Here is a 12,204-nt window from a genome sequence, read left to right as displayed (position 1 = left end):
CAGACTGTTTCCTAATTACTGCCGCAGTACACGGTGTGGTCCCAGTTGCACAGCCGAAGGGGACAGAGGAAAGTGGAGGCAATGACGGGCTTAGCAAACTATTAGAGGGTTGAGTTAATTTTTGTGGAAGTACTGTAAACAGCTCAATGGGCTGACATGGGACCTGGGCTCTGGAGAAATCCTTCAATTCACATGTGTCATGCTCTCTTTTATGTTTGACTGACATCGGTTTGTGTGGTCCTAGCAATAAGAATTAAGGTGAATTAAGAATGGTTGTTGGTCTTGTGCATCACTAGTTATTGTTTACATGCATAGAGGCCATATTGCAATTAAAGACTAATTTAGCTGTTTACGATCCCTGCAACTGAGTATCCCTGATGCCTTGAATAAACCTGTTGACAGAAAACTTCTGTCAACCTGTGATGAACAGTCCAACACTAAAACACTATGAAAATTAGATCCAGTTGAGTTATGATCCCTGTAGCGATCTGTGTTTGAGTCTGACTGTGTGTTGACAGAGGAAACCAACAGAACACTTCCATGCTGCAGTGATCAGCTATATTTAAGTAAGTCTCTCATCATAGGAGTGTGAGCCTGACTGTAATATTTTAACACAATTCTGATGATTGCAAAGGTCAACCAAAAACCAGGATCTGAGTAACAAAAATAAGAAATTCAAACCCTGGGTAAATCATCACAGTAATGCCTGCATACTGTAGACCAGAAGCCCAAAAATGAACCACTAACACAACCAGTGAACACAACGACGTCCACATGCACCAATCAATAATGTACCACATCAGCTTGTTTGCATAGGCACACACACACACGCGCACCACGAGGTCCTGTTCCTGCAGCATGAGGAGCCCTGTCAGAGCTGCCAGTGCTTCCAGATTTACTTCTGATGGCGCTGGTTGTGATGTGGGCTCTGCTAACTGGTCCACAATGGGGGCATTTAACTACCCAGCCAGACACTTAAACAGACAGAAAGGGACATCCAGCCAGCCAGCCAGTCAACCAGAGAGTCAGTCCACCACAAAGGGACATGAGACACTACGTATGCATCTGTATTTAAAACAGGCTAACAGGCTAACAGCTTACAGAAGTCCCTGGAAGCCATATGCCCACAACCACAGAGGGAGCTGAGCTACGGTGGGTGGAGCCAAACCTCAGTACTTTACTGTAACAGAGGAGAGAAAGAGGTGGACGGGGAGAGGGGTTAATAGTCTTTAAAGTAGATATGGGACTAGTGAAATGTAAAGCTGTTCCCAGATGTATGTGACAGCCAATAACTACTGTGTAAACTCCATCCATCCATCCATTACCTTTACCTGTTATTCTTTGAGAGTTGAAAGGGGGTGGAGGTGGGGCTGTAGCCAATCCCAGCTGACACTGGGAGAAAGGCGGGGTACACCCTGGGCAGGTAGTCAGTTTATCACAAGGCTGATGAACAGAGGCAAACATTCACACCTCTGGATAATTAAGAGTTACGAGTTAACTTAAATGCATGTATTTGGATTGTGGGAGGAAGCTGGAGTACCCAGAGGAAACCCACGCAAGCATGAGGACAACACGCTAACTCCACACAGAAAGGCTGCAGCCAGTCGGCAGGTACGAAACCCAGAATCTTCTTGCTGTGAGACAACAGCTTAACTTAAGGTCAAAAAGTAAATATGGTGCTGGTGCTGATTCTTCAGATATATGTGATCAAGACCAGTATTTACCGGGAGGCCAAAACAGGGGCAGATGTTGTAAAATCCCTGCCATCCAAAATCAGCCCAATAGAAGAAATAGAAAGTTTGTATACCTGTTCCTACATGCACATAGAACAACAACAGTAGAGAGTACAGTTTGGTACCTGTAGAGTAAGGCGTTTAACAGCGTCCCAGGCATGGGCAATGAGCTCCTTCATTCTTTCCTCTGACGTTGTCCATGACTCCACTGCTGTGGTGTCAGGCATCACCTTCATTGGGATGGACAGGGGACGAGATTCTGGGAAAGAAAGAAAGAGATAAAGACAAAGGACACTGGGTTCAGACATTGTTTCTAAAACAGTTTTTCTTTAACAATCAGTCGTATTCTAGCTGTGCATCATTTCTCAGTGTATAAAGTACTGATGTAAATTAGACTGGTGGAACCTTTTGGTCCTGTGCTGAAATAACCTCTTTACCACAGAAGTATTTAATAAAAACTATATATGGTACATTAAAAATACACTGTCCTTTATTTAAGTCTCTTCATAATTCACAGTTACTTTCATTTGTTGTACAGTATCATGTTATATGATGTTTAACTGACACTTCATTGAGGTGATGTCATGTTGGCAGGTTCCTCGTCTCCAACTGTGGAGAGGGAGCCATAAGAACTGAGAGAATGCAGACGTGCACACACGCATGCGCACGCACACACACACACACACACACACACACACACGCACACACACACACGCACGCACGCACGCACACACACGCACACACACACACACACACACACACACACACACACACAGTGTCCTAGACATGACATGTCCTAGTGTTCCTGCTGTGGTCCAGACGAAGGCTGACTGTCAGAGCTGACACTCATGGCAACAGCCAAGCACACAAATCACACAGCAACAACCCCCTACACCAGCCTTCACACAAACCGTATGAACCTGAAGGTCAAAACACACTGTCACAGTTCAAGAGACAGTTCTTGTGAGAGAAGAAGGCAGACAGATAAATAAATATTCAAGATAATAAAGAGTAAGAGAGACAAAAGGAGAAAAGGAGGGACTGAGACAGAGGCATATAGGCAGAACACACATTCTACCAGGTTAGCCTGAGGTCTGTGGATGTTAAAGCCATCAGGGCGTCGGAGGTGAGGGAAGGGAGGCCTCTCCGAAGACACATTAAGACATATTCCATGATTTAAAGGTCTGCCTTGCTCAGCAGCTCTATCCCACAGTTGTCATGAAACAGTGGTGTTGTCACAGCACCACCGTGCCTCCTCAGATACCCCACACACATAAATATCATTACAGCCAAATGGGTTGGCATGGCAACAAGAGTGTGTTGCCAGGGAAACTAACTAAAAGGAAGGTTAGTTACCCCTGGTTTGTGGTCATTGTGGCAACCTGCCTAAAACCTGTGTGTGGGAGCATGTGTGTGTGTGTGTGTGTGCATATGGCTAAGTGACTAATACTCACAGGTAAGTGTGTGTGTATGTGTGTGTAAGTTAACTGCAAGAGAGGAGACTGAAGGCCGAGATCATCGTGTCTGGACTCTCTTAAAGTATTTTCTCACACTCAGCATCCAGGTGCCTCTGGCACTTGGGGACTATGAAATAGACTGCGTTTGTCATGATGCCTACAATCAGAGTTGCATCATTACATACTATGCACAGCACTTTGACTGCGCTGTACATTTTTTTTTCCTTTTACATTTAACAACCCATATTTTCCAATCTACCTTCTCTCACACTCTTATTTGTCAGCTACTATGTTTCTGTGAGCCGTGCATGAAACCAATTCTAATGTTCGTATACTTTAAAACATTCACACAGTCACAGATGGCAACAATTGACTTTGACAGGACAGATTGTGTTTCATGGACTGTCTTTCATTGAGTAATCTGCAGAGAGCGCTGCATAAACCACTGTGATATCATTGGGTTGTCAATAGTGTTTTGTTGTAGAGGGCTGTGTATGCGTTAGAGTATTCCTGTCACACTGCATTAGAGAACTGTTTCCTATTCGGCTCTGCAGGGGATCCATATGCACATGACAGAGCTCTGTCGCTGCCGCTCTCTGTCATGTAGACCAGCTGTCTATACCAGGGAAACTTTACTCCAGGGACCCCCACCAGCGTGAAGGTGGAGTGGACCCTGCAGTACTTGAGGTTACTGGCTATCAGGCTGTGAGTGAATTTGAAAACTAAAACTACAACTACTACATTTCCTTTTGAGTTTGAATGCACAATTACGAATATGGAGGCTTGTATGATTATGTATGACGTGTGTGACATACGGTGGCTTCAGAAAGTATTCAGACCTCTGCACTTTTACACACTTTATGTTGTATATTTAATTTCAAATTGATCAAACTGCCAATTTAGCCAATTAATCACTCAGTAACCCACAATGACAAAGTGAAAGCGTACTTTCCGAAACTTTTTCAAATCAAAAACTGAAATCTCTCATTTACAAAAGTATTTAGATACTTCATTGCAATGCTCCAATCTGTGGTCAGGTGCATCCTGTTAGCTTTAATGTTTCTTGAGATGTATCGAGACCTTACTGGAGTCCACCTGTGGCAAACTGAACTGATAGGACATAGTTCAAAAAGGTACGTGTGTCCATAAGGTCCCAAAATTCACACTGCATGTCAGGATAAAAACCAAGTCATGAAATCCAAGAAACTCTCTGTAGACCTCTGGAATAAAACCGTGGTGAGAAACAGATCAAGGCAAGGGCATAAAACATTTCTAAAGCCTTGAGTGTTCCCAGGAGAACAGTGACCTCAATAACTGTGAAATGGAAGAGGCCTGGAACCACCAGGACTCATCCTAGAGTTGGCCGTCCAGCCAAACTGTGTAACTGGGCGAGAATGGCCTTGGTCAGGGAGGTGACCAAGAACCCAACGGTCACTCTAACAGAGCGTCAAGAGTACTCTGTAGGAAGGTCGACCATTTCAGCAGCACTCCATCAATCAGGCCTTTGTGGAAGAGTGGCTACACAGAGGCCACTGTCGAGTAAAAGGTATATCTATGACAGCCTGACTGGAGTCTGCCAAAAGGAAGTATCTGATCTGATGAGATAAAACCTGAACTCTTTGAGCAGAACTCCAAACACTATGTCTGGCAAACCAAGCAGTGTTCATCACCTGGCTGATACCATCACTACGGTGAAGCATGGTAGTGGCTAAGACCTGAAGCATACAGCCAAGTCAACGCTGGAGAAGCTTTGGGACAAATCTTTGTCGTTGAGTTTCTTAAACCCAGCAGAACATCTATGGAGAGACCTGAAGATGGCAGTTCACAGATACTTTCCATTCAGTCTGAAGGTGCTTGAGAGGATCTGTTATGAAGACAGGGATAAGCAGCCCAAATCCAGGTATGGAAAGCTTGTAGAAACTTACTCAAAAAGAAACAAAGCTGTAACTCCTGCCAAAGGGGCTTCTACAAGGTCCTGAACAAAGACTCTGATTACTTTTGTAAAGGAGTAATTTCTTGTTTTTGAATACATTTGCAAAAAAACCTTTACTTTGTCGTCATGGGTTACTGAATGTAGATGGCTGAGTAAAATGTAAATTTGTTTGGTTTAAAGTTAAATCTACAAAAAAGTAAAGTGTATCTTCCAAAGTCACTGTAATTTATGCACTCACAGAAATGTAATTTCATACCATACAACATTAAGTCAGCATAAATACATATGTACATGTGGGCAAACACACATCAGCACAGTGCCTGACACTGATCCATGGGCAGGTAGAAAGATTAGCTTCACATTCAGCTTGTATGACGCTGACCCTCTACTGTCTACTCACCTGAATCATTACTACGTTCAAAAACGTATTCTTAGTCATTGTTCTAGAGGAACCCATCACTCTTCTTGAGATTATTACTTTCTGGCTGGGCCTCAAAGTTGGTACTGGGGGTAGGCCAGACTGTGAAAGTCCTTCCCCAGAGAAAGTCTGTTAAGCCAATCAGAAAGTGTGCTCAAGTACAGTATAGGCAGTAACAATGCAAGGCCAGTCCACATGCAGCTCTCCGTTTTGTTTTAAATACCATTCCAGGACTCTGTTTGTTAATCCTGGGGTCATTATTTGGAATGAAACTGCCATATCTTGTTATAGTGACTTGGCGCCCGCCATTTCTGCAGGGAGGGGATTGGGAGAAAGACGGAGGCAGGCAGGGACAGAGAATGAGAAAGACAGAGAGAACACAAGAGGTCTAAATTCAAATGAAAGAGAAATATGACAGGAGCGCCCAAAGCTCTTAAACCTGCCCAGGCCTAACAAGTCCTGAGAGTCCTCTTAAAGTGGGGTTATTCCCCCTGCCTCGTGCCATCTCAGCCATGTCCTCATTTTCACCCTCTGTTAGGCCATTAGGCTAATATCTTATTGGCCAAACTCTGACCATACACCCTTCCCCTCTCTTTTCCTCCTCTATATTTTTCTCACTCTCTCCAACCACTCCCTCTGTCTTTCCCTCTCAGTGTTCAGCTGGTGTGTGAAGCTGCAAGTCCAGTCCCCCATAAAAATTCTAGTGTTCTGATGGTGATTATTCATCCTCTTTAACAGCTCCATCACATCTCCCAACAAGCGAAGGGCCAGGGTCTTTGAAGCCCACAGCCTGAGCATGTGTCAGGCGATCAGAGAAAAGGCACAGACCAGCCCCATTACAACATTTTGACTTTAAGGCGAGAAACAAATCAGTGTTGCCTCATTCCATGATGTACAACACAACACCGCCACGGCAGAGTTACATGGCTGTAAAATGTGTGAGGGCGTGTGGTGTGGTGTGGTGAATGTAAATCGCACATCATACAGATGTGCGATTCACAACTGAGCGCACACAAAGTCACGCTGATACGCCCACAGTCACTAACATCGCACCAGTGCCAATGAACTTTCCACTGCAGATTCTTCACAAAAACAATGGCACATAGCATCCACACGTCCTTCCTGTGAGACTGAACCGTCTCACTGAGGGGGTCTCAGGGCATGTCCCCATGCTGCCTGCTATCGTTCTGCTATATTCACTATTACAAATGGTTTACAGTGGGTTGAAGTGTTGTATATTCTCTTACAGCTGCGTGCAGAGGCAGCAATGGGGCTCTTTAATAAACCTGCCTGCCTATTTGTTTTGGATGCAAGTCGTGTTTATTTAAATATTTATGTGCCTCCATTTGTTCAGTGTTTCCGAAAGCCGTCACAAAAAAGTGATGGGTCGACCAGGCTGACTGGAACAGGCAAGGCATGAGGGTGAGAGGGTGAGGGGTAGGGGACAGGTTGATCTTACTGATCTTCTGATTTCTACTTCTCTACATATACTGCATGCGCATGCACACAGCATGGTCTCTTTCTGCCGGCTGTGCTTTACCTAACCATTCGAGGTAACTGTGCAGGACGACGTGTAGATAGAGTCTGACAAGAAGCAAGAAAAGGATTTCACACAGATCATCCACAACACTTCTATCCAATCTACACTTTTTTTTTTTAAGTAAAGATACATGACCAAAAAGGAGGATAGATAAGGAGAGAGTGGAAGAGAAGAGAGACAAGTTGAAGACAGTGGAAAAGAAGTGAAGCGAGCTTCTGCCAGCCAGACCGTGACACAACACGTAAAGAATGAAAACAAAAAGGCACGTCTTCGCTCAGGGACACCAGGACCCTTTGAAACGTCCCGTGTGCAATCATCTCAACCCCAGCTTCCAGTCCCCTCCTGTTCCTGTCATCCGAACTGAACCCCCTCCAGACCTGCGCACTAATCCACGCTACGTCTGTTGAACCACAACTCAACCCCAACTTCCCTCTCCGCTCCCTCTCACTTCAACCTCAAAAACCACAGCCAACATCCACAAGGCCTAATACCCTTATCATTCATGAAAGCAGAAAAGGGATACATAAGGACAAATCTGTTCCCCACAGACTGTTCTGCCTGTCCTGGAAGTCAGTGAGAGGTTTGTATGGGCTCATCAAAGTGTAGAGGCCAGAGACATTCTAATCTAGCGAGTAGAGTCCCCTACAGACTACAGTCATTCTTCTTGGGGGGGGGGGGGGGGGGGGGGGGGGGGGGTCCTATCTCATTATTCCTTCTTTCTCTTGTTTTCTTTCCCCGCTCCAACCATCATTACCTTGATAAATTATTGACTTTACCAGAAAAATTAAACTATATAAATAACTCCACAATGAAAATATTATCCCCTTCTGAAAAGCGCACAGCAGCCAATAAAAACCTGCCTGACTTCCATCAGGCTACTTGGGCTCGGATTATAGTTATGTATGACTGTGTAGTTCTGCCTGACGTTCTCTCATCAGTTCTCTCTCTTTTTTATGTATGTGTATAAGCTTGTATATATTAATTTCTTTTTGCTGTTTCTTTCTCCAACATGTATTAATTTTTGTCTTTCCAGAATATACTATGTGTCTCTCAACCATGAAACCTGGTCTTTCTTTCCTGTTCCCAACCTCCCCTTCTTCTTTTTTTTTTTCTCCTGACACATTACGGTTGAGATCACAGAAAAGTCATCAGTTCGGGAAGCTTTTTGTGTCTCCTAACTTGCAGATTGGGTTGAACAATGCAAATGCTTCCATTTCTCTCATTCTCTTTCTGATCCTTCCAGTAAACAGGAAAACTACTTCTAATCCCATCATCCACATCACTAACACACAGGAACAAAGACAACAGTTCTCGTTCCAACCTTCGAGGGCCACAGCCAGATCGGAGGATAGGTTTCTCAGCAAAAGAGGTATGTCCTCAGAGCGCCAACGGCTAATTTTAGAAATGAAAAGAAAAGCCAATGAGATCATTACTCTGGTAGATGTTAGAGAACAATGAGAAGCTCGGGACTTGGGAGGCTCTCAATCAGAAACATGGTGCTGCTGCCAACAAGAACATTCATTAGGGACAAATAAAGAAAATACTTAGAGGCTAGTTTTATGTGAACCAATTTGTGGTGTAATTGTGCGGGCAGACTGAAATGGACCTCAAACTGAGGAGAAATGACTTGTTTTCAAAGCCGTCGTTCCACGGCCTTCCCTGTAAAGGATAATGACACAAAAACAACTGTTAACACTTCTGTGATGATGTTACTAAGCAACATTCAAACCAAATCCATGATGTGAATTAAATGGCAAGTGTGTTCAGTTTTTTTTCTAAATGAAGTCAAAAACCTCAGCCTCTATAGTCTGTCCATTAGAACATTTAGTTGGACCATTTATTTTGACCTGTAACAAAGAGCCTGATGAAATGACCAAAAATATTAGCTATCCAAAAAGCAAACCAGAGCCCTACAGCTGTGAGAAGGGAGAACACAAAAACACCTAAACAAGACTTAAAAAAGGACAAAATAATTCAAAGTATGATTCATTTTGTGACAACCTTAATGGCAAAGCTGTGAGCATTTAGTAACATGAAAATATCTCGAATATCTTTTACCATGTGCAGTGTTCAAAGTCAAAGTCTCTGTCATCAGCTGGAACTGGCTTTGGTCCAATTCAGCTGATGCTTGTTCTGAAAGTCTGCGGTGTCTTGTAATATGTACCCTGTTTATTTAACATGTGCAATGACCAAATCCAGAAAGGAAGAGAGACAGAGTGAAATATTTTGTTGCCAAATGGAGTTGAGTGGATACGGACCTTGAGACTCAAGCTGGGCAGCCCCACCGCCCCGGTATGATATCACCCTGCCCTCAGTGCTTTCTGGGGAAATGATCTGCAGTCGACTGGTTCTGTGTGTCTCTGTACATTTGCCTACACATTAACAGGCACCTTCCAAAAGCCTACAGGAAAGTCCCCCTTGATTACTCCGAAACTGTAGCTAGGCTGAATGTGGTAACAAAACAACATAACACTCTCTTTACATCATAAAAGTGCCAGGCATGTGTTCAAATGGCCAATTGGAAGCAGGGACATCTAGCTAGTGCAATTGTTCTGAGGAGGCTTTGAACTGCTAAAAACTCTGAAAATGATTTTCTTCCAGTGGATCATGATTTATTCTATTAATTCCCCGAGGTGATTTCTGTGGGGAAATCAATAGCTGCAGTGGAAAACTGTGATAATCAATAGGCACAGAAAGAGACTGCTCCTGCCAGTTTATAATCAGGTGGAACAAAACACCACTCTATATCAATACTCCATACATCCAGCACATTTAGCCATTTCATCTCATAATAGAATTTCAAGCAACCATACCCCTGGACATGTAAGCTATTAACTTATACTTTTGAACTGACCACTTTAATGCATGGTTAGAATATACATTGTGGGCTTCAGTGTCTTGTGGTGGCAGAGGCCTGAACAGTATGTATCCTGGAGCACAAAATCTCATGGTGGATTCAGTTAAAACAGAATTGTACTGCTGATACAGTTCGTAAAGGATCCTTTTGAAAAATGCTTAATGAGAGACTAACAGCTGTACCGAGGCAGCTGGAAACAATACTGCAGTGGGATGAGAAGTTGTAACTTAAGACTTAATTCGTAACATGTTAAATATTAGCGGCTTTTCTTACAAGGTGACTCGAGGGAAACCTTAAAGGATATCCAGGATGCATACATAAGTTATAAAATAAAACAGTGGCGCTGTGCAGTCATGGTTGCTTTGTTTGCCACAAAATATCAGTGTTACAGTTCCTATCAGAACCTCATGATGTTCTCTCCTGAAGGTCAGCTGAGAGGGGGCACCAGTGGTCGTCCAGCTGGCTGAGCGCCCCTTGTTGAGCCCGAGCCAGTCTTATGTGTTTATTCCCGATGCATCCCTGTGAGTGGCAGTTCAAACACACGCTGCCTCCAGCTGGCAAACAACCTGCAAACCTCTCCTCTGTTTACCTAAATAGATGACTGAAGACTGAAAAATAAAACGTCTGCTGCAGTGATTACAATCCGCCTTAGAGTCCTCTGAGAAATGATATGCCGGGAATATAAAGCTGCAACTAAAATCAACCTTGTCATATATCTGGACATTTATTTGGAGGCACATTAAAACAAACACTTTGGAGCTATTGATGAAAATATGAAAAAAAAAGAAAATAAAAAAAAGGATGTCTTTCTGTGTACCCACTCCAAAAAAGGGAAAATGAGCTTCAATCTTCAGTTCATTTCTTTGAGTTCTCAACACTATTTATTTCTCAGGGGCAATTATTAATGTGCTTGAAAATCTTGTTCTGTCACAGCTGAAGAGATTAAGACCCTTCAGTATCATTGGTCATTTCTGAACCACATTCACATCAGCTTTACCCTCCAGTAAATCATTAAGGCTTATTGATTGAACCTAAGCTCAATAGCTGGATCAGATGTCCCAGGGTAAACATGCAGCAATTGCAAATAGATTATGAGAAATCCATCAGATGACTCGCTGTGGCTAAACGGCTTTAGACATGAAATGCCCCCTGCTGACAGGAAAACGCAGGAGTCGGTTTTATGTTCAGTTAACAGTCAACACATATAAACACCACAGAAAATGATACACTCATAACAATGTTGGACTGAAGAGCTGATCCTGTCCAGTGTTTTTTTTTTTTTAGTTTTTTTTAAACATAACAGCTAAACCAGAGTGTGCTCCCATCATCTCCCTCCTGTTTAAACATCCAGCTCCTTAATCACAGTGTACAGCACACATGGTAAAGCAATTAATAAATCATCTTTAGGGAGCCTAATTCCAATCATAACATGTTAGATGTCAGCAGCTCTTCTTGTGAAATGACTGGGGGGGGGCAGCTTTACAAGGGAAAATCTATCCTAACAACAGAGTCCACATATGTTATTCCCATGACCTTGGGCCATTTAAGAGCCCTGGATAACCACGGGTCTGAAGTTTCTCACTTCTGTTAAACTGTGTGAAGTCGTGGGGCTAACAAATGGGTATTCTGGTTTTGGGTGGACTTTCACCTGAACCACCTCAGCAAACAGTACCTTCCAGAGAAATCTTACCCAAAGGGGGGGCTAAATATCAGGATTAATCAGCCTACATATCAAGTATCTGTGTATCATGTATGTATCCCACCACGGTTAGCCAACCCTGGGGAATATAAAGAATTAACATTCCATTAATCATCCCCCCAGTTAATCACAGCAACAGTGGATTATCAAGAGAAATGAGGTGGAACAGAATTTCAATTTATGAATCTCAGACAGTGTATCAAGTATCACCACAATCCAACAGCACTGGAGGATGCGAGGAGTTCCTATTTTTCATTCATGGCCCGTGACGTGAAATCGTTTTTGAAATACAGAGAAACAAAACGGTTAATTGCAGGAAGGATACGTCATTATGTAACAAGGGTAAGGTGAAGCTGGAGTACCTGCTATGCTGTAAGCTCCTCTGTAGTGTTGAGCTGTAGTTTATCAAGATCTCCTGACTGCAGGGAGGCTTATTGTTTCACCATGATTAAAACCACAAGGGCTAAATGCCTCTGCCCTTTTCTTATTCTGATTGCTCACGGAAACAATTTGTAACGTTTCATTTCATCTACTCCTGTAACACTGCAGTAATTTCCAGAGAAGATG

General features: G+C 43.2%; 1 protein-coding gene across 5 annotated transcripts in view; it reads right to left on the bottom strand.

The window, feature by feature from the left end:
• The window catches only part of LOC121185668 (vacuolar protein sorting-associated protein 13B-like), a 362,080-nt gene that overhangs the window by 218,708 nt on the left and 131,168 nt on the right, over positions 1 to 12,204 (bottom strand). For all 5 annotated transcript variants that reach the window (XR_005894381.1, XM_041043972.1, XM_041043973.1 and 2 more), the window contains exon 22: positions 1,859 to 1,992. Coding sequence is in view for 4 of the 5 variants with exons in the window: in XM_041043972.1 (XP_040899906.1) it covers positions 1,859 to 1,992 (134 nt within the window). In the remaining variant the exon portion in view is untranslated. The remainder of the gene's footprint in view (positions 1 to 1,858; positions 1,993 to 12,204) is intronic.

This window comes from Toxotes jaculatrix, chromosome 8 (assembly GCF_017976425.1).
Source record: "Toxotes jaculatrix isolate fToxJac2 chromosome 8, fToxJac2.pri, whole genome shotgun sequence".
Classification (NCBI taxonomy): domain Eukaryota; kingdom Metazoa; phylum Chordata; class Actinopteri; family Toxotidae; genus Toxotes; species Toxotes jaculatrix.
Note: the sequence above shows the minus strand (reverse complement) of the source record. Positions and strands in the feature narration are given on the sequence as shown.